The 16,806-nt window shown below is 38.8% G+C and overlaps 1 protein-coding gene across 2 annotated transcripts; it reads right to left on the reverse strand.

Annotated features, from left to right (window-relative positions):
* Positions 1–196: 196 nt before the first annotated feature.
* depdc7a (DEP domain containing 7, paralog a) lies at positions 197–14,830 on the reverse strand. Of its 2 annotated transcripts, none has more exons than XM_088297292.1 (9): positions 14,756–14,830; positions 7,510–7,969; positions 6,284–6,414; positions 6,016–6,208; positions 4,722–4,942; positions 4,392–4,534; positions 3,298–3,423; positions 2,775–2,853; positions 197–2,663 (listed from the first exon to the last, which is right to left on the reverse strand). In XM_088297292.1, the coding sequence occupies exons 2-9, from the start codon at positions 7,959–7,961 to the stop codon at positions 2,440–2,442; spliced, it is 1,569 nt and encodes a 522-aa protein (XP_088153418.1). In that variant the 5' UTR covers positions 7,962–7,969; positions 14,756–14,830; the 3' UTR covers positions 197–2,439. The 2 variants fall into 2 exon arrangements, with proteins under 2 accessions (XP_088153418.1, XP_088153419.1); XM_088297293.1 differs by lacking the exon at positions 14,756–14,830 and adding an exon at positions 13,246–13,323.
* Between the last annotated feature and the right edge of the window lie 1,976 nt (positions 14,831–16,806).

The following is a 16,806-nucleotide window of genomic DNA, read 5'->3' on the forward strand; positions in this document are numbered from 1 at the left end:
CAAGGGGGCAGTATTTGACATCTTTCTTGAACTACAACGGCCGTGGTAAAGTGAACCAACTACGTACTATTTTAAAAATCTGACCCCCCCCCCCCCCCATTCATCATTCCATTTTGATTCTATTAAATTGAGGGGAGGAGTCGAGCCGTTTCCAGTAGACGGATGAAAAGAAAGATACAGAAGAAAATACACGCTGAACTTTTGAACAGAATTTTTCTTTATTTGAATTCTACAGGTTCTTAGTTACATTGGTTCCGAATAGACTATGGTAAACATTTATTTGCAATCAAAATGTTTAGTAGTTTATGCTTACAGTGGCAAAGCTTTTGTAACTTACTAACAAAGCATCCGTTTTTGCTGTAAACGGATCTCATAATGGCGCCTCATATGAAACACAGCTCCTCGATAATGTGACTGAAGCGAGGCTTTTGGGGCTTAGATGCCCACGGGGTTTATTCCCATGAATCTCTCTGTTTACAACAACCACAAAATTAGACTTTCAAATTAGCATTAAGGCTTTCTCAAGACACAGCTGGTCTGCATCACATTGTTTATTTGTAACACTTGTTCTTCTCTCACAAAGCACACACATCCATACTTGGCAGGAAGAGCAACGTTTGCTTAATAATTGATTCAACCTCAGATTGGACTACTTCTGCCTGAATCTTACTCACATTTGGACCTAATAAGGCTTCCAACTTTGTTCTTCCCAGAGCACAAAGCAAGGTCAATAAAAGCATACTCGGATGATTTTGAATTGGAAGAACAATGAAGCCAAGGCCTTAATCCTAAACAAAAAGCTCTAGGATGAACTGTAATGAAAAAGCTGGTATAGTTGAAAACCTTGAATCATCTCTTAATTTAATCAAATTTTTGTAACGGCCAGGTGTCCCAATATTTTAATGATACATTGGAACTTCCAAAGTTGAACACAATTGGTTCTTGTATGCTGATTGACTTTGTTTGTTCAAGTTTCAAAACTAAGTTTCCCATATAGGAAGTAATGTAAAGTAAATTAATTTGTTCTGGGGACAACAATGATAAAACCTTTAACTCTTCTGGTGATTTTTAAAGTTTTGCAGAAACATTATAACTGTTAACCATATATAAATATATTTAAAAAAAATAACTTAAACATTCCATAGCAAATTATAAAATATACTACTCACCTTCTACTTAAGGTTGTGTTCCTCATGCTGTACCGACCAAGCGCATTTTGCGGTTTCACACTAATTTAAATTTCCTGCTGAATGGTTAACATGCATTTATGATGGAATTACAAAAAAGAAATAAAAGAAAAAGCAAAAAATTTTAAATGATTACTTCGCTGAAGTCTCTCACAATAGCTTTATTTCTTTGTTTTTTTTTACTTCTGAGGCATATTTTTCTGTGACCATTTTGGTTAAACTCCAAATCAACGACTGTAATTTCCAGACTAAAGGTCGCTACTTTTTTTCACCTGCTTTCAACTGCGCGTCTTGAATAACAATGCAGCTAATTTATGGATTTATACGGGCAAACGAGCTTCATGCCACCAATATTTGCAACAGCCCTCGGCTGTGTCCCATTTCTTCTGATTCTGATTTCTCAGAGGGGTTGGTCTCTCATCAGGGAGCAGCAGCATTGCCGAGATATAACCCGCGAGCAAGGTGCACCCTGATGTGAGACCAAACCTTCTCACGTGACGTTACAAAAAATTCCCAGCTGTGCACCGACCATCTCCAAGACTTGCTTTGGAAAGTACTTCTTGCCATCTGTTGAACCCACTTTTATCGAAAATAAAGTATTGGACATCGGGTACACGTTAATTAAAATGTTGTATTGTTTTATTTAATTCAGTGAGTGTAACATATATTTAGATGTGCTGCAGGGTCATGCGGTAACAGTTTTGAATTTTTCATTATAGGTAGTTTTTATTTTGTTTTGACTTTTTTTTTTTAATTCAGTTTCAATTAGTTGTTAGAGCAGCTTTGTTATGTATTTATTCATTCTTTTTCGATCATGCTTCATTTTAGTTTTGTTTTTATTTGTTTTAGAATTAGTTTTTTTGTTGAGTGCAAGTTAAAAATAAAAATGTCACAAACTATTGTGTAATAAAGTAAATGACAGTATTAAAATGGCTGTTTGCCATCCCTCCTTTTGTGCGGATGTACAGAAATACCAAAATAAAGACATCTAAAATACTCATGTATGGTATTAATTGACAAAGATGAAAACGAAGAACATTTTATGCTATGATCACAGTTGATTTTATAAAAGAAAGATGTAGTTTCAGTTAGTTTTTTTCAAGCATTTTTGTTTAACTTTGTTATTTTTTGTTAGATTTAGTTTTCGTTCATAAATATCACAGCTTTCTCCTAGTAAATTCACATTCACAGTCACTATTTACACAAAGGCCACATTGTTCACATTTACATTATATTACACAAATCATAAATATTACTGTAGCAACATGTTCATGCTTGATAACTTATTGCCAAAATACTGCACAAAAATGTCCGGGTGGCCTTTGTAAAATTGTGCTAGCAGACGTCTCCTTTCCTTGTTGGGCAGGTTGGGGTTCTCATGGATTGTCCGCAGTAACGACCACAATTCCTCTTGTGTGTGTTTTTCTCCGTTTTCCGAATAAGCCTTTGCGCTCTGTCTTGTGCAATATGTCGACCCTGAATTTACAGAGGCGAAGGGAAAACAACAATAATATGGGAAATAAGAGTAAATATTTTTTTGTTTAAATAAAGTGAAATAGATGATACAATGATGTGAAATCTGCATACCTGTTATCATATCTGCATCCTCCCCTGTCACAATATTCTTTAATCTGTCGCTGACCATCTTGTGTAGTGAAACAGGAACCTGATGGCAGTAAAATTGTAACTTTAGGATTAGATTATAAACATTTGTGATTTGTTATACAGAAACAGCAAAAATAGGCTTTATTCATATCTCTTCCACTGGATGCCATGAGAAGTTGCCAGTATATGTAATGTTGTGACCGGTGAATGTTTGTCAGTGAAGATCGGATGCAAGAATAAAACAAATGAAAAGCACAAACAAAAGTTGCTTTATTATCTTTACTTCCGCTGCACTTCTCTTACATAACATTTCTGTTTATGACCTCCTTCCTGTTGGAAAGCTCGTCTTTTTTTTTTTGAAGAGACATGCAATTAGTTTTAAGCTGTTCCTGATGTGCATCAGAGATGAAACTCATGTAAACAGCTTGCAGTCATCCCCAGCTGACAAGGAGCTCTTTCTGAGAGCGCGATTGTTATCAAGCACGACGTAATGCGCAACACTCACTTTGAACAGATCGCAGTGGTTGTCCATCATAAAGAGAACCATCAGGTCCACTTTGCCTTTGGAGAGTCTTCTGCTGTACACGATGGCGCTGGAGAACGACCTCTTCACTGCCATTCGGTTCTCGATCTGAGGGACACACACGGGATCAGCAAAAAATGGTAACGATACTCTTTAACCCCAATTTAAGGAGCTCTTATTTAAATAAGGAGTAGAGACAGATTTAAGGAAATTAAGCTCATCCATCAAAAAAAAAAAAACACACGATGCATATTTTATTATTTTAAACCATTATTATCTCTTTGAGCGCCGATGACGTGAAATGTCGTCAATGGCAACCATAATGCGGAGCACCAGCGCTGGATATTGACGTCAACTGTTATTTCGGTTTCCATAAAAATAAAAAATAAAATGTTTTGGCCAGCTTTGGTTTGATAATTGAGATGTGAAAGTTAAAAAAAAAATCTAATGTAAACATTAACTATGGCCAACAGATGGCAGCAGATATTTTGAAATTTGAAAATTTTTTGATCAAAGCCACTTTAAATCAACTACCAAGAGTGTCACAAAAGATGACTTAGATTATTTACATTTTGTAATGGTGATGTAATTAATATATGTACATACACAGACACACACACACACGTGCACGGCATGCATGCAAGCCCACACACACTACTAATTACTACTACGAAATGTTGTTGCAGATTAATTGTAAACAAATTACTTTGTCATTAAAAGCATTTTCATTGTTGCTGTTCGTATTTTATATAATAAAAGAACTATTCAGATTTTTGAGTCGTCACGTAAACAAAAAGCATTGCATAAAAGTAACCATTGTGTATAAAAAAAAAATATTTTCACAAAAGCATGTTTTCTGTTATCTGCTGATTTATTTTACTGTATGTTAACTGGAATTAAAATGCCTTAAGATATGAGTTCAATTCCTTCCGTGACAACACCTACCGTATTCTTTATGGAAATAAATGTTTCAACTAGATAATAGATTAATAATAGATCAATTATGTGACGTTGGCTTTGCCTCGGATAACATAGCTATGTCACTTTACGCATAACTTTTGTTACTAGGTACACACCTCTTTATGGAGTTTAATATCTTGCGTATTAGCAGCGATGGCCATGAACCTGAGCAGCCGCCGCAGCTCCTCCCTGCTTCGAGAGTCCTGCAGCTTCAGGCTGAGCTGCAGTGCCTCCAGAGCTTGTTCCAGTTTGCCGTTTACTGAGGACACAATGCACACAATGAGTGAAGACTCAAGGCTGAGGGAAGAGAAAAGCAGACACTGTGAGCTATTGTAAAGTGATTGTTTTTATCAGCTTTTACTGACACCAGACATCGCGTAAAACCTTCTTGCCAGTCTATTACCAGCTCTAAACAGGAGTTTACGGTATTAAACAAGTTTTCTCACCAAGAAGCTCAGAAATGCCCGAGTGGATGTCGAACACGTGGTTGCTAAGGAGCGGCGGCTGTTCGGCTCGAGCATAATGCTTAGCCAGAACAGCGTAGAGCAGCTTCTTACACTCGACGAGGTCGTTGGCGCAGCCCGCCAGACCTTTGCTGACCTCCACCACTAGATCGTCGGGTAGGAACTCCAGACAGTCTACGGCACCAGACAACCATTCATCTGCCCTGAGGGGGTAGAGGAAGCAGCCGGGATTTGAAACTAACAAAGCGGGAGATTTGAAGAGCCATGAAATATCTCAACAAACCGGTTGACCCTCTTGTGTAGCTTATAACAAAAATGTATTCATAGCGCAATATAACGCTAATCAAAAATCATTTGATGAAGTCTTATACAGCAGGACAATTTTGTACTTGAACATTTTGTAAAAATTAAAATAAAATAAAATAATTTTTTTTTTTAAATCTACTGGAATTAGCAAAGTTTATGAAACTAACATTTGGCAATGATAATTTAAACTCATGCTGGGCCCACCAAGAAACGTAGCTGAACCATGACTGAACTGTCGCGTACGGCGTTGCAATGTCGCAAGTTACACAGCCAATCGAAAATGCACTGGCTTTCACTGTGGAAAAACGTTTTTTTGATCATTGCCATCAGGCTCTCAAAATATCTACACACCTTTGCTCTCGTGGAAATCAACTTCCTTGAAAATCACTCCATGTTTTGCTAGTTCAATGAAGTAATAATAATAATAATAAAGTTCAGAATTGTCAAATTGGAGCCTCAAAACCAGATACGAAGGTCTCAGTTATTGCGCCGTACTCACTCAACTTGTTTTTGCTATGGTTGGTAACGTAAGTAAACCCCTGATCGGGATGGCCGTTAAACTTCATTCGGTTAGATCGTAAAATCCTTACGAGCTGATTGATTGACTCTGTGATTGCAAAATTAAAAGGACACAGCAGCCAATCAGGAGGAGGCTTGAAGAGCTGAACTGGTTGCCGGACACAAACAAATGAGCAACCGGTTGTGTTGAGCAAGTGCGTAATGTGTCATTCACCCGTCACTACAATAAAAATTGTATTGTATTTTCCGACCGACGAAATACCTATCGGGGGTCAATCTTGGTACTATGACACATCGGGTTTCAGGGAGCTGACTTATGATTTCTGCAGAGATATTATAAACCATTTTCCCCTCAACGTATGAGAATGTCAGTCTCCAAAATGCTTATGTCTTGTACACAAATGACCAAAAGACAATTCTTCTACATTTCCACTTAAGAACGACCACTTACTGTGCCTCACTGAAGGCTTTGAGCACTTCTCTGTCCAAGTAGCCTGATGTCAACAGCAGGTCTGAGTCGCTGTCTACAGCGTGCAAACAATACCGCGAGGCGTCCTTGCCCTCCAGTAAATTCTCCAGCAGCGAGAGTTCAATCAACTGCAGGAGCCGGCACACGGCCTGCTGGTGCCACACCTCCGTGACCACTGTGGCGGAGAGCAATTGGAAGGTTACAAGAGGAAGATGGCCACTCATTTGTGAACGTTTTGATAGCTACTTACGCTCCCGTGAGAGGCCTAAGTTGATCATCTGAGGCGTGACGGTCGAGTTTAGGTTGAGATTTCTCAGCACGTCCTCCACGACTTTGCTTCGTCTTACGGGGGAGTGAGTGGAGTAAGTCGGCACCTCTTGTCTGGAAGGTTACATCATGGCAATCAGTAAGGGAAGGGGAATTGGTGAAGTGGAGTGACCTGATGCTAGTGTGATTCAGTCGCGACATTTGGATTGAGGTCATATCATTACAATCAGACAAAATGCATTTCCTGTTTCAAGTGTTTCTGAAAGTGTGTCTCGTTCAGTCAAATGAAATTGACCACTGTTGATCAGGGCTCATGTAACGGCCAATCAGAGCTCACCTGTTTTCTGAAGCTCAGCCATGATTGGCCATTAGCTGATCCTTGAGCAACTGTGATGTCATTTTCAGTCGACAGAAAGCATCAACATGGCTGCCCCCTGAGATGCACTAAAACAGGTGGATTTTACTGCTGAACTCATATTCCGCAAACACAATATTAATCAGAATGCTGTGTTTCGACTAGTGGGGCAACATAGAACATATTCTAGTGAAAAAAATGTTGGTGTTGACTTCCCGTTTTAAATTCTACAATTCCATTAGTCACCGGACACAACATTAGATACAAAATTTACCGGGAGCTGATATAAAAGTTCTAAACGAGCTGCCTTTTCCTGCCGGTTGAGCGGAAGCACCTGTGGCTAAATACAAAATGGCAGGGTTTTTACTTTTCTGGAGGTGGATTTGACACCTCTGCTCAGAGTATTTGTATTGAAAATAGTGACTAATGAAATGTGCTAATTCTCTCAAGGAATTTATTTTGGGGTCTCTAGTTCTCAAAGGCAGCTATGTTGGATGTGTGATGATTTCTGGAGACATGAGTAGTGATGGGTACAAGCCCTGTTATGAATATGAAAAACTTGTGCCAAAAGATGGCGGCAAAGCACTACTTTTGTATTAGATAAGGGGGCTATGGCTTGTCTAAATGGAGTGCTTTCCCTCACGTCAAATAGTTCTTTGACACCAACGCACCACAAGATGGTGCCAAAGCAACTTTTATGTTAGACGACCACAAAATCTGCCAATAGCATATTATACTGAAGTATAATATTGACTCATTGACTACCCTGGACGGCTAAAGACGTCAAAGATCCTTTTTTTTTTTTTTACTCGGCTGGTAGTGAATGAGTTAATATAATAATATTTTTGACCTACCTTTCACGCAGTGGACTGTAGCTGTTCTTGTTCCTGTTTATGCCTGGAGAGTCATAGCCGCTCTCTATCGTCACGGTGGAGTTGGACTTTGTGTTGTTCAGTGGTGACAAGCCCGTTTGTGGGCTCGGGAACCTGTACAAACTACAACTGCTGTCCTCAAAAGTGGCCCGCTTCTTTTCCTTGCCAAACACTTTAACGCCCACCGGCTCAAAGACCTTGGAATCCATCAGGGCTTGACAAAGTCGGACGGCTTTCTGGCGAGGGACCACCTCATCGCCGAAGAAGCGATTCAAGGTGATGTGCGCCAACACGACATCGACGGCCTCGGAGCCCAGAAAGCAGTCCTGGTAGGACTTGAGATTGTGGCGCCGGCGCTTCACCTCCACGTGTGTGTGGAGGTTGGAGATGATGCTGCTCCAGATTTGGGTGGCCCGAAATGGCTTCCCAGCCATGTCTCGCTCTGAAGAACAAAAGACGAGTGTTAAAAGCTTCGTTAGCAAACCGTACTCCTGCATCTCTAATAGCTATCTGTCCCATGAAAAAAAATTATCTGTAAATGTAATTTAATTTTCATTCATCAGAATCACCGAGAATGCTTTTAGCAGTTTTAAATTTGATCAAAATGCAACCATTGAACAGGACAAAATACTATTCTATATTTTACTAACAAACAACGAAAATGTATTCGGAATACGATCAGCCTCCTGGAATAAATTGTCGCGTTCAGAGAGTCCATTGTAATAGAAAACAATGTGGTTATCCGAGGATGAAGAAACAATGTACATACTGTTAGACCTCCCTTCCAAGAGATGTTCTAATATTGTATTCCACAACGTGGGTGGTCTTCCTTGCAGCTAACACATGCACCAGATGACACCGCAGTTCAAACAGACCATGCGTAGTTAAACCCACCGCAGTTTGGTTTGGAACGGCAAACACTTTACTGGTTTGAGTAACCATGTTGCAAAGGCAATAAAGAAGAGAACAACGTCCACCATTTTTGTGTTCCTGGCATACAGTAGGCAGTCGTCGAACAGAAATGATAAACAGGCGCAAATGTGGCTAGCTTCACCCTGTTGTCAGTCAGAGTTTCACAACTTGTATTGAATAAAGGCTCTTGGGCTAAACCGATTAATTAAGTAATTTAATTTAAAAAAAAAAAAAAGTCCATGCAAAATCGGTGCCTGGAACATTTCACAGGGATCATTTTTCCACACAGACTAATGTTACTGCCGACACACGCACCACTCCTCATAGATGATTGTGGCAAACCAGGAGGAATTCTGAAGACTATTTTATCCATTTTTATTGGTCTTTCAAACTGAACTAAACTATAATATGTCAAAAGAAAAAAAAAAACGGGTAAGGTGGTCTAATGATCCTCTTAATTGCAAATCTCATTGTCTGCGCTTTAAAGTCAATTGTCTTAAACGGTTACGTCGGTCATCACAAGAAAGCAGAGGGTCCCGACATGAGACGTTAGCGTAGCTTTCATGTCACCACAGGGAGCATTTTAAGCCACTTGAGCAAATGTTAGGAGACGGGGGGGGGGGGGGGGGGGGGGGGTCAGCAGCCTGGGGCTATGCGTCACTGTCCCTGACGGTAGCAGCTCCTCTCTGTGTTATGACAACACAACATGACAAATGCTATTAGGACCCATCTGTGACAACAACGAGAAAGCAGATGTTTGGCGAGCAACTGCATGCAGGTGGACCTGATAGCGTTAAAGTGGAAACTTGGTCAAACAGTCAGGGTGTTGCATCTTTTAGCCAATATGATGATAATCCTTTATTTTACTCTAGGTTTTATGTAAATAATAATAAATATAAATAATATAATAATAAAATGTGTGGATTTTGCTGCTTAACTCATATTCCACGTACACAATATTAATCAGAATGTCATGTTTGGACTAGTGAAGATGCATAGAACCTGCAAAGAATTTTTTGGGGTTGATTCCTCTTGAAAAAAGGGGCTTTGAGGTGTTATATTTTCCGGTCAAATTGAACCGGAAGAATTGCATGCTGTGTATTTAGAACAACCAAATATTTTGCCTCAATTTATTCATCTTGGGTGGACGACTGGTTAGCACGATGGCCTCACAGTGAGCGACAACGTCGGGCGTGGGTTCGATCCCGGGCTCCGGCCATCCTGTGTGGAGTTTGCATGTTCTCCCCGATGGATGGATATTCAACTTAATGCTAACAAATGACTCAAAATGCCATAGACGGGAATGACAAATAGCATCTCACCAACTGATATTTTTTTTTAAAAATGTAGCAACACATGTAGACAAACAATAAAATAATTCTCATGGGCATATATTATTTACCCTTTACATAAAAAATAATATTCATGCATCTTACTGAATCACTAACGAAACAGTTCCTCGTGTGTGTCTAAGCCTAAAATATACTGCCTCCAGGTGGCCAAGCACTCCAGAAGGAAGAATGCAATGTCCATTGAATTTTAGCAAAAAATGTGTAAAAAATAAATAAATTTAAAAAAATTTCTCTTTACATTCTTCATAATTATATCATTACTGTATGTTTTTCTCAGTGTCATTTCTCAAATGAAAAACATGCAAATTTTGTTGTTTTTGGGGGACACACAGATAAAGTCACACATGTTTTAGTGATTTAAAATCCTTTCAATTAGAAATTAGGGCCATCTGGATAATCCACAGAATTGCCTGGATTACTATTTACGGCATAAATCCGGATCTGATCAATTTCCATTAACTCTTGTTAAAGACTAAAAAAGACAGAAAAAGGTGTAGGAAGAGGAAGGATGGTGGGGAAGGGGTCATGTATGGGACAAAACAATCCAGGGAACCCACTAAACTCTGTCCCCTCTTGTTGCACACATTGGACTAAGATTTGAAACCCCAAGGTTCGACAGTATCGGTAATTTCTAAAACATTGCTGCTGAAAATGTCCCAAAAGGCCATTTCTTTGTTTCAGTCCAAAATATCTTACGCACCGAAAAACCCAGCTCTTGTGAAGACATGAGGAAAAAAAAAAGAAAAACATGCTCAAATTGAATGAATCGGTGTTAGCATCATGTTGCTAGCTATGGCTAGCCTGATCGCTATTAGAGGTAATAGATTCATACTAGAGGCAGCAGGACGATGGAATTGAACAAAATGGTGAATGATAGTTTTAATAATTTGGATTTTTTTTTTGTGTTTCTATGACAGTCCACCAAAATATGTCTTCACATAAAAACGGCCAGTCACAATAAATTATGTTGCGAATGCTAAGTAAATATTCTGTAATTCTGTCATTCATTTACGCTTTGAAGCATTAACATTATACAGTAAAAACATGCTATATATAAAAATTAAAAATAATGACTAAAACTACATCTAATATCACAAATATACAGGGCCAGTAACACCTCTGACAACGCTTATTGTCGGACCCAGAGCCAGCTAGTTGAAACGATCGCAGATTCTATCGTTGTGATTGGGCAGGTAGAGAGTAAGAGTGCGGGAGTGTTTGCACACAGCAGTGAGGGTAAATAATTGCACAGGGACAAAATTGTCATCAACACAAGAGGCTTTTCTCCCCCTAGTGAATATCACAGCACCAGCCTTATCATCATCATCATCGTCATTATAACTGCAGTAAATAGTTTAGTAGGACCTCAAGCATGCTGCCCAGCGAGCACATGGCTTCGGGCTATTAACAGCTGGTGCGCAGATAATCTTCATTCCTTTAGCATGCAAGAACAAGTGAGATTAAGCTGCTAAGGCAAACTGTGGACTCTCTGCCATTGGTCCGCTTACGTTTGAACTCGGGCATCAGGAGCAGGTGTGTAAAAAAAAGTTACCTTGTATCACCTGTGTGTTTTTTTTAAACCTCAAATACTCCTAGCTCAGAAGGAGTCTCATAACAGCTATTTAAGATCCTGAGATACAAATCCCAAATAAATGTATAAATGGGTAAATAGTAACTTAAGATACCAAAGGTACTACCTGGCCGCATACAGAGTCAAATCATTCACTTTTTTCACTAAAAGTGGTTCTCAAAATGTGGTTTCAGTACCTCTAATGATATGTGGGTTCCCTTTAGTGAAATGCAAAACAATTACCAAATACAATTTTCAAACTTTGCATCATGATATACTGGCTAAATCCTGTTTTTTTTTTTAACTCCAGTAGAGTGTATTTTTCCAAGTACAGTTCAGTTGTATTCAACTTTTAAGAACAGAACATTTCTATTTATCTGTTAGTCTTTTAGAATGATCCCCCTCATACAGTCACAAAATGTACAATTTTTAATTTAATCTTTATTGAATAAATTATTTAAGTAATGTTGTATTGTATTATTTGACTACATTTAAGAACAATGTTAATGTTCAAACTGTGCATATAGTCACAGTTTGTAAGGGGGGACCCTTATTAAAAAGTGATACCATGACTGATATCTTGTCCACCATAAATCACACATCATCATGGATACATTTATGACTTGTATAATATGTGATTTGCAACCACAAACCACGCAAGCCAATAAATCAGCATTACCAGACATTTGACCAGTAAAAAGATCCAAAAATCCCTGACAATACTTCATTCTTTAAGGCGGGGGTGGGGAAGCCAACCCGATGCAATTCTATTATTCTCTAAGGAACTCAGCATTAAACAGTTTAACGGTTTAAATAAACAGGGCAGCTTTGTATCTTCATACATTTAATATGAAAAATTGTGATTGCCACATGGAAACGGTCACACCTCCTCAGTGAATTAGAGTAATAGTTTTCATTCTTTGCAGAGGATAAAGAACTTATGCTTGCAAATATTGTTTTACTGTCTGTCTATGTGTGCTACTCCAGTGTTAGTGTAATATCACTACTACTACTACTACTACTAATAATAATAATTATAATCATTATTTTTGAGATATTCAAAGGTTTATGTCACTGCAACAAACATGCTATCCGTTAGACCGAGGGATTTTACATTATTCGTTAGCATTGAGGTAAGCAGAGGATTCTAAGGCAAAGCTATGTACTTGTTTGACCGTACACTTTAACCGGGAGTGGGATTAATTAGCTTGAAGCCTCTTTTTTTTTTTGCGGAATTGTTCACTATATATCCTCGAATTTTGGCTAATAAATGCATCTATTCACCCATTATCTGATCTTATCCGCATGAGGGTGCAGGTGTGCTGGAGCCTATCCCAGCTGTCTAGGGGCAACGGGGAGTGTGCGAGGTACACCCTGAACTGGTTGCCAGCCAATCCCAGGGCACAACTCAGACAAACAATCAGTCACGCTCACAATCACACCTCGGTTCAATTGAGAGTGTCCAATCAGCCTTCCACGTATATTTTGGGAATGTGGGAGGAAACCAGAGTACCCTAGAACATAATAACTCCACGCAGGATACGAACTCTAGACCTGAACCAGAAGCAGTCGTCCAACGTGACGCCTGCTTGTAAATAAAAATAAAAAATCCGTCACGACAACAGTTAATATCTTGGAAAAACTCGCAAGCCGAATCTGTTTCTAATGATTTGAACAATGGTATATATTGTTCTCGGAAGCAAAAAAAATTATATTTCCACAAGCCACTCAGAATTACCAAAAGAAGCCATTTACTTCAGGCGTTAGAGCAGCGAAGTTGTGAAATTTCTAAATTAAGTCAACCAAACTCAGGTGAGTACGGAAAATAAATGACAGCATACATATACATAAATATATATATATACAATAATGCATAGAATTTACCTGCTGTTCGCTCTAGTGTCAGAAGCCATGCACTCCTCCTCTCATCCCCTTCCTCACCATCAACAAAAGTGACGCTAAATCCTGCGTGTATCTCCGAACTCCGAAACTGTCTCCTCCCTCCTTCATTAATTATTCATGAGCTAATCAGCACCGCCCGTCATGGCGGATTTCAACATGAGAAGGAACTCCTCGACTCGGAGTGTGCTGTGTACTCCTCCCTCAATTAAGTAATCTCGATAAAAGGTTGGTCGGCGCTTCTTTCAAGCTACTGAAAATTACATAACAAGATAAATAAGCATGAAAAAGGAGACCACCTTTTTTGAAAGTATCAATTGCTGGGATTCGCTGTAGTTTTCAGCCAGCGTTTGACTCGAAATTGCTGCCTTAATTTCCCCCCAAAATACCTGATGAACACTAGTCGAAACAAATAAAATACAATCAAGGCGTAATGTAAGACGCAATGTACTGCATGTGTCCGTTTATACACACAAAAATATCTACCTTTACAAACGTAATAATGCTATTTTATACTACTTTCAGTCGTGTAAAATGATTGGCCACATGCCAACAGGTGTCAAATATTTGAGTTAGATAGATTTTACTATGGGGGGGAGCAAAATATTAGAAACAAGCTCCAACCACAACAAACATATTGTTAATTTAATTAATACCTCCCTGATATAGTCTATCAAAAATTGGGGATTCGTTTCCTCTAATAATTCATAGTATTAACAATTCAAATACTGCCCAAAGATGAATTTGAGTTTTAATTTCTGAACTTTTCAGTACAACGCGTTTGTACTTAATTTTTTAATAACTTATTTTAATTAACTGTTTTTTAGGTACAGCTTGTAATACCACATTTTGATGTTGGTCATGATATTGGTACATGAGCTGAGTAGGCTGCTGTGTTTCTTTTTTTCAGGTGGGACAGAATTCAGTCCCAATCATGAGGAGTCCAACCACTGCCTACATCCGGTACCAATATCACTCACGTTGTGACCCCTGTGACATCTGTCTTGTGCTGTAAGTAATCTGACAGCGGAAACAACAAAACACGGTAAAGTGACACTTTGAACTCAAAGTCACATACTGAGTGGGAATGTGAATCGAGTACAGCACACAGTAAGAGTGGTGGGTCAAACTGGTTTGTTTACTGTCTTTTATGTAATACAGTTTTACTTGAGGCAATGCCATCAAAGGGAGACCACAGGAAATCCCTACAAAGGTGTCTTTTCTACGTTTAGTTAACACAAGAGAAATCTGATCACACAAACTTATTCTACATTATCAATAAAATATGCCAGCGTGCTTGCTTAAAATTTTGTTATTTCTTGGTCTATGTAGATTCTCAGTCATCCATGTGACAATAATATAATCCACAAAGGTTGAATTAAGGAAACTGGTCACTTCTTGTTGTACTTTTAAAAAATACATTTAAAAAATGCACCAATTTGACAGACAATTATCAGGCTCGGGATGTTAATTTCCACAGAGGCGCCACACTCACCTTTTCCCGTCACAAATTTGGTGAGGCGCTTCTATCGCTCCATATGTCACATCCACACCTTAGAGGAAATGAAACTGTCTTTGAGAGCGAGAAGTCAAGTGGTTTAAAGTAAAACAGGTTTCACCACTTTGCCCAAGAACTCCCGCTTACCTGTGTTTTGTAAGCCTGCCAAAAAGCCGAAGGGAAAATCGTTTCATACAATCACAAGAAAGAAGGCAGTCTGGTTAATATGAATAATACATAATCATTAGGAGCCTCTTGTTTCTTTGCCAGTGAACAGAAGCCCTGACTTTATTTGTTTTGCCTTTGTTACCCTTCAAAAGCAAATCAGCCCTACACAGCCCATGCAACTGTACTTTAATAGCAATAGGCTACATACTAGGCGAAGCTACATTGCTCTCATACACAAAGAATCAAAAGTGGTCATTTAAACGACAAGACTCACTATAGCCCTCTGATTTCTCTCGGCCAATAAGTGGTGAATTAAATGTATAACGAAAATTTTAAAAAGGTAATTGCACTACATTGCAACTGTGTCTTTGTAAACCACGCAGCAGCTGAAAGATTCAAGTTCATTTTTCCTCCTCATAATTTTAACACCAATTAAACATAATTAAAATTACTCATGTGCACTGCTCAATACCATAGGAATTATAAGGTTGCCTATTCTCCTGATCAACCGGTCATCTTTTTATGAGGATAATGTGTTTTTGTGGTTTTATTGCAATATTTACAAGAACAAAGACGGCTTGTGTCAAAGCAAAACGCTCAAGCTTACGAGAATGAACTTGTAATAAAGGAAGTGATCGGTTTCAAGGGATGATCGACTTGAAAGGGTTGAAGGAGAGTAGTTTTCTGCTTTCTTTGTAAACAGTGAAAAAAGACACTACTCACAAAAAAAACAGTCCTAAGAAATATGTTAATCAAGAGAAAGATAACCGATGGAGGAAAGTCATTTAATTTATAAAAGGTCCTTTATTGTATATACAACAACCCAACAAAAAAATCCTCTGTCACAATCATATCTGAGTTTTTGTTGGCCCATGAGTGATATCTCAGGAGGAATAATTGTATTGTTATGTAGATACAAAATAATAAGACACATGCTGTACAATATAATGAAAAATGAGTGTAGTGACATGTACAGTATGCAGCACAAAGTTGTCAGTTCAGCTTCCTTGCATCAGAAGGTGAGCTGGGCGACCTAAATGCATGTTAGAACTCCTGAATGTGACCTTTAAAATGTAATCAACCTGTCACTGGAACATAACTAGGCTCGTGACGTCTTTTCCCACACGGCCCTTTTCACATAATCTCTATAGGGATCCCCCATGCCGCCTTAATACAGCTCATTACAATTTGTGTAGACAGAAGTCCAGCATCTGTCTCAACCAGTTGGACCAGTAGCGAATTGGCGGACTCGTTGGCTGCTGTCCGCCCCCCAGCAGAAGACAGAGGCTCTCCTCACATCAAGCACAGGCACACGTTTGTTTCTCAAAGGGCTGACAGTCATTTCGCGTTATGGCTGCAATATGATGGTCATGTTTTATTCAACGGACAGTGAATAGTTTCATCGTGAGAACACTGACGGACAGCATCATGTTGGACAGTGTTGTTCCTCAATAACAACCACAATTAAAAGATAAATATATGTAATGTGCATGGAGCAGTGTCTCTTTTTAACCCTACATGTATTCAATTGGAAATATTATCTTACGTATTTCTATTACTGTACGAGATGGTATTTTTGTTTTGCTGTATGCATGGTTCTCTCAAACCCAGAGTTTTGGTTGTTATATATTTGCCACTGTTGCCCAAGCGCTTGCTCTAATAGGAATCTGCTCGGTCTCTTTATTACAGTGAATGAGGAAACAAATTTGGGCATGTAAATTATGATTATGTTGAGATGTTCTCTATGCATTTTCACAGAATGTTCCTTCACCTCTCTGCATATTTATATCCGAAGAATCAGCTCAAATGCTTGTTTACCACAAATGGTGGTTTAGCTTACTGGATGGCGACTACTTCCACACAGAAAATGAAAGGCAAAG

The sequence above is a fragment of the Idiotropiscis lumnitzeri genome, chromosome 5, assembly GCF_059441095.1.
Source record: "Idiotropiscis lumnitzeri isolate Australia: NSW breed Sydney's pygmy pipehorse chromosome 5, RoL_Ilum_1.0, whole genome shotgun sequence".
Taxonomy (NCBI): Eukaryota; Metazoa; Chordata; class Actinopteri; order Syngnathiformes; family Syngnathidae; genus Idiotropiscis; species Idiotropiscis lumnitzeri.

What these genes read in the sequence shown, in the direction of transcription:
- depdc7a (XM_088297292.1), bottom strand. Translation starts at nt 7,961, where the DNA reads ATGGCTGGGAAGCCATTTCGGGCCACCCAAATCTGGAGCAGCATCATC. An exon ending in CTTAGGCCTCTCACGGGAGC is followed by an intron (nt 6,209 to 6,283) that starts GTAAGTAGCTAT and finishes TCTCCGCCACAG; the next exon opens with TGGTCACGGAGGTGTGGCAC. An exon ending in ACCACTGCGATCTGTTCAAA is followed by an intron (nt 2,854 to 3,297) that starts GTGAGTGTTGCG and finishes TACTGCCATCAG; the next exon opens with GTTCCTGTTTCACTACACAA.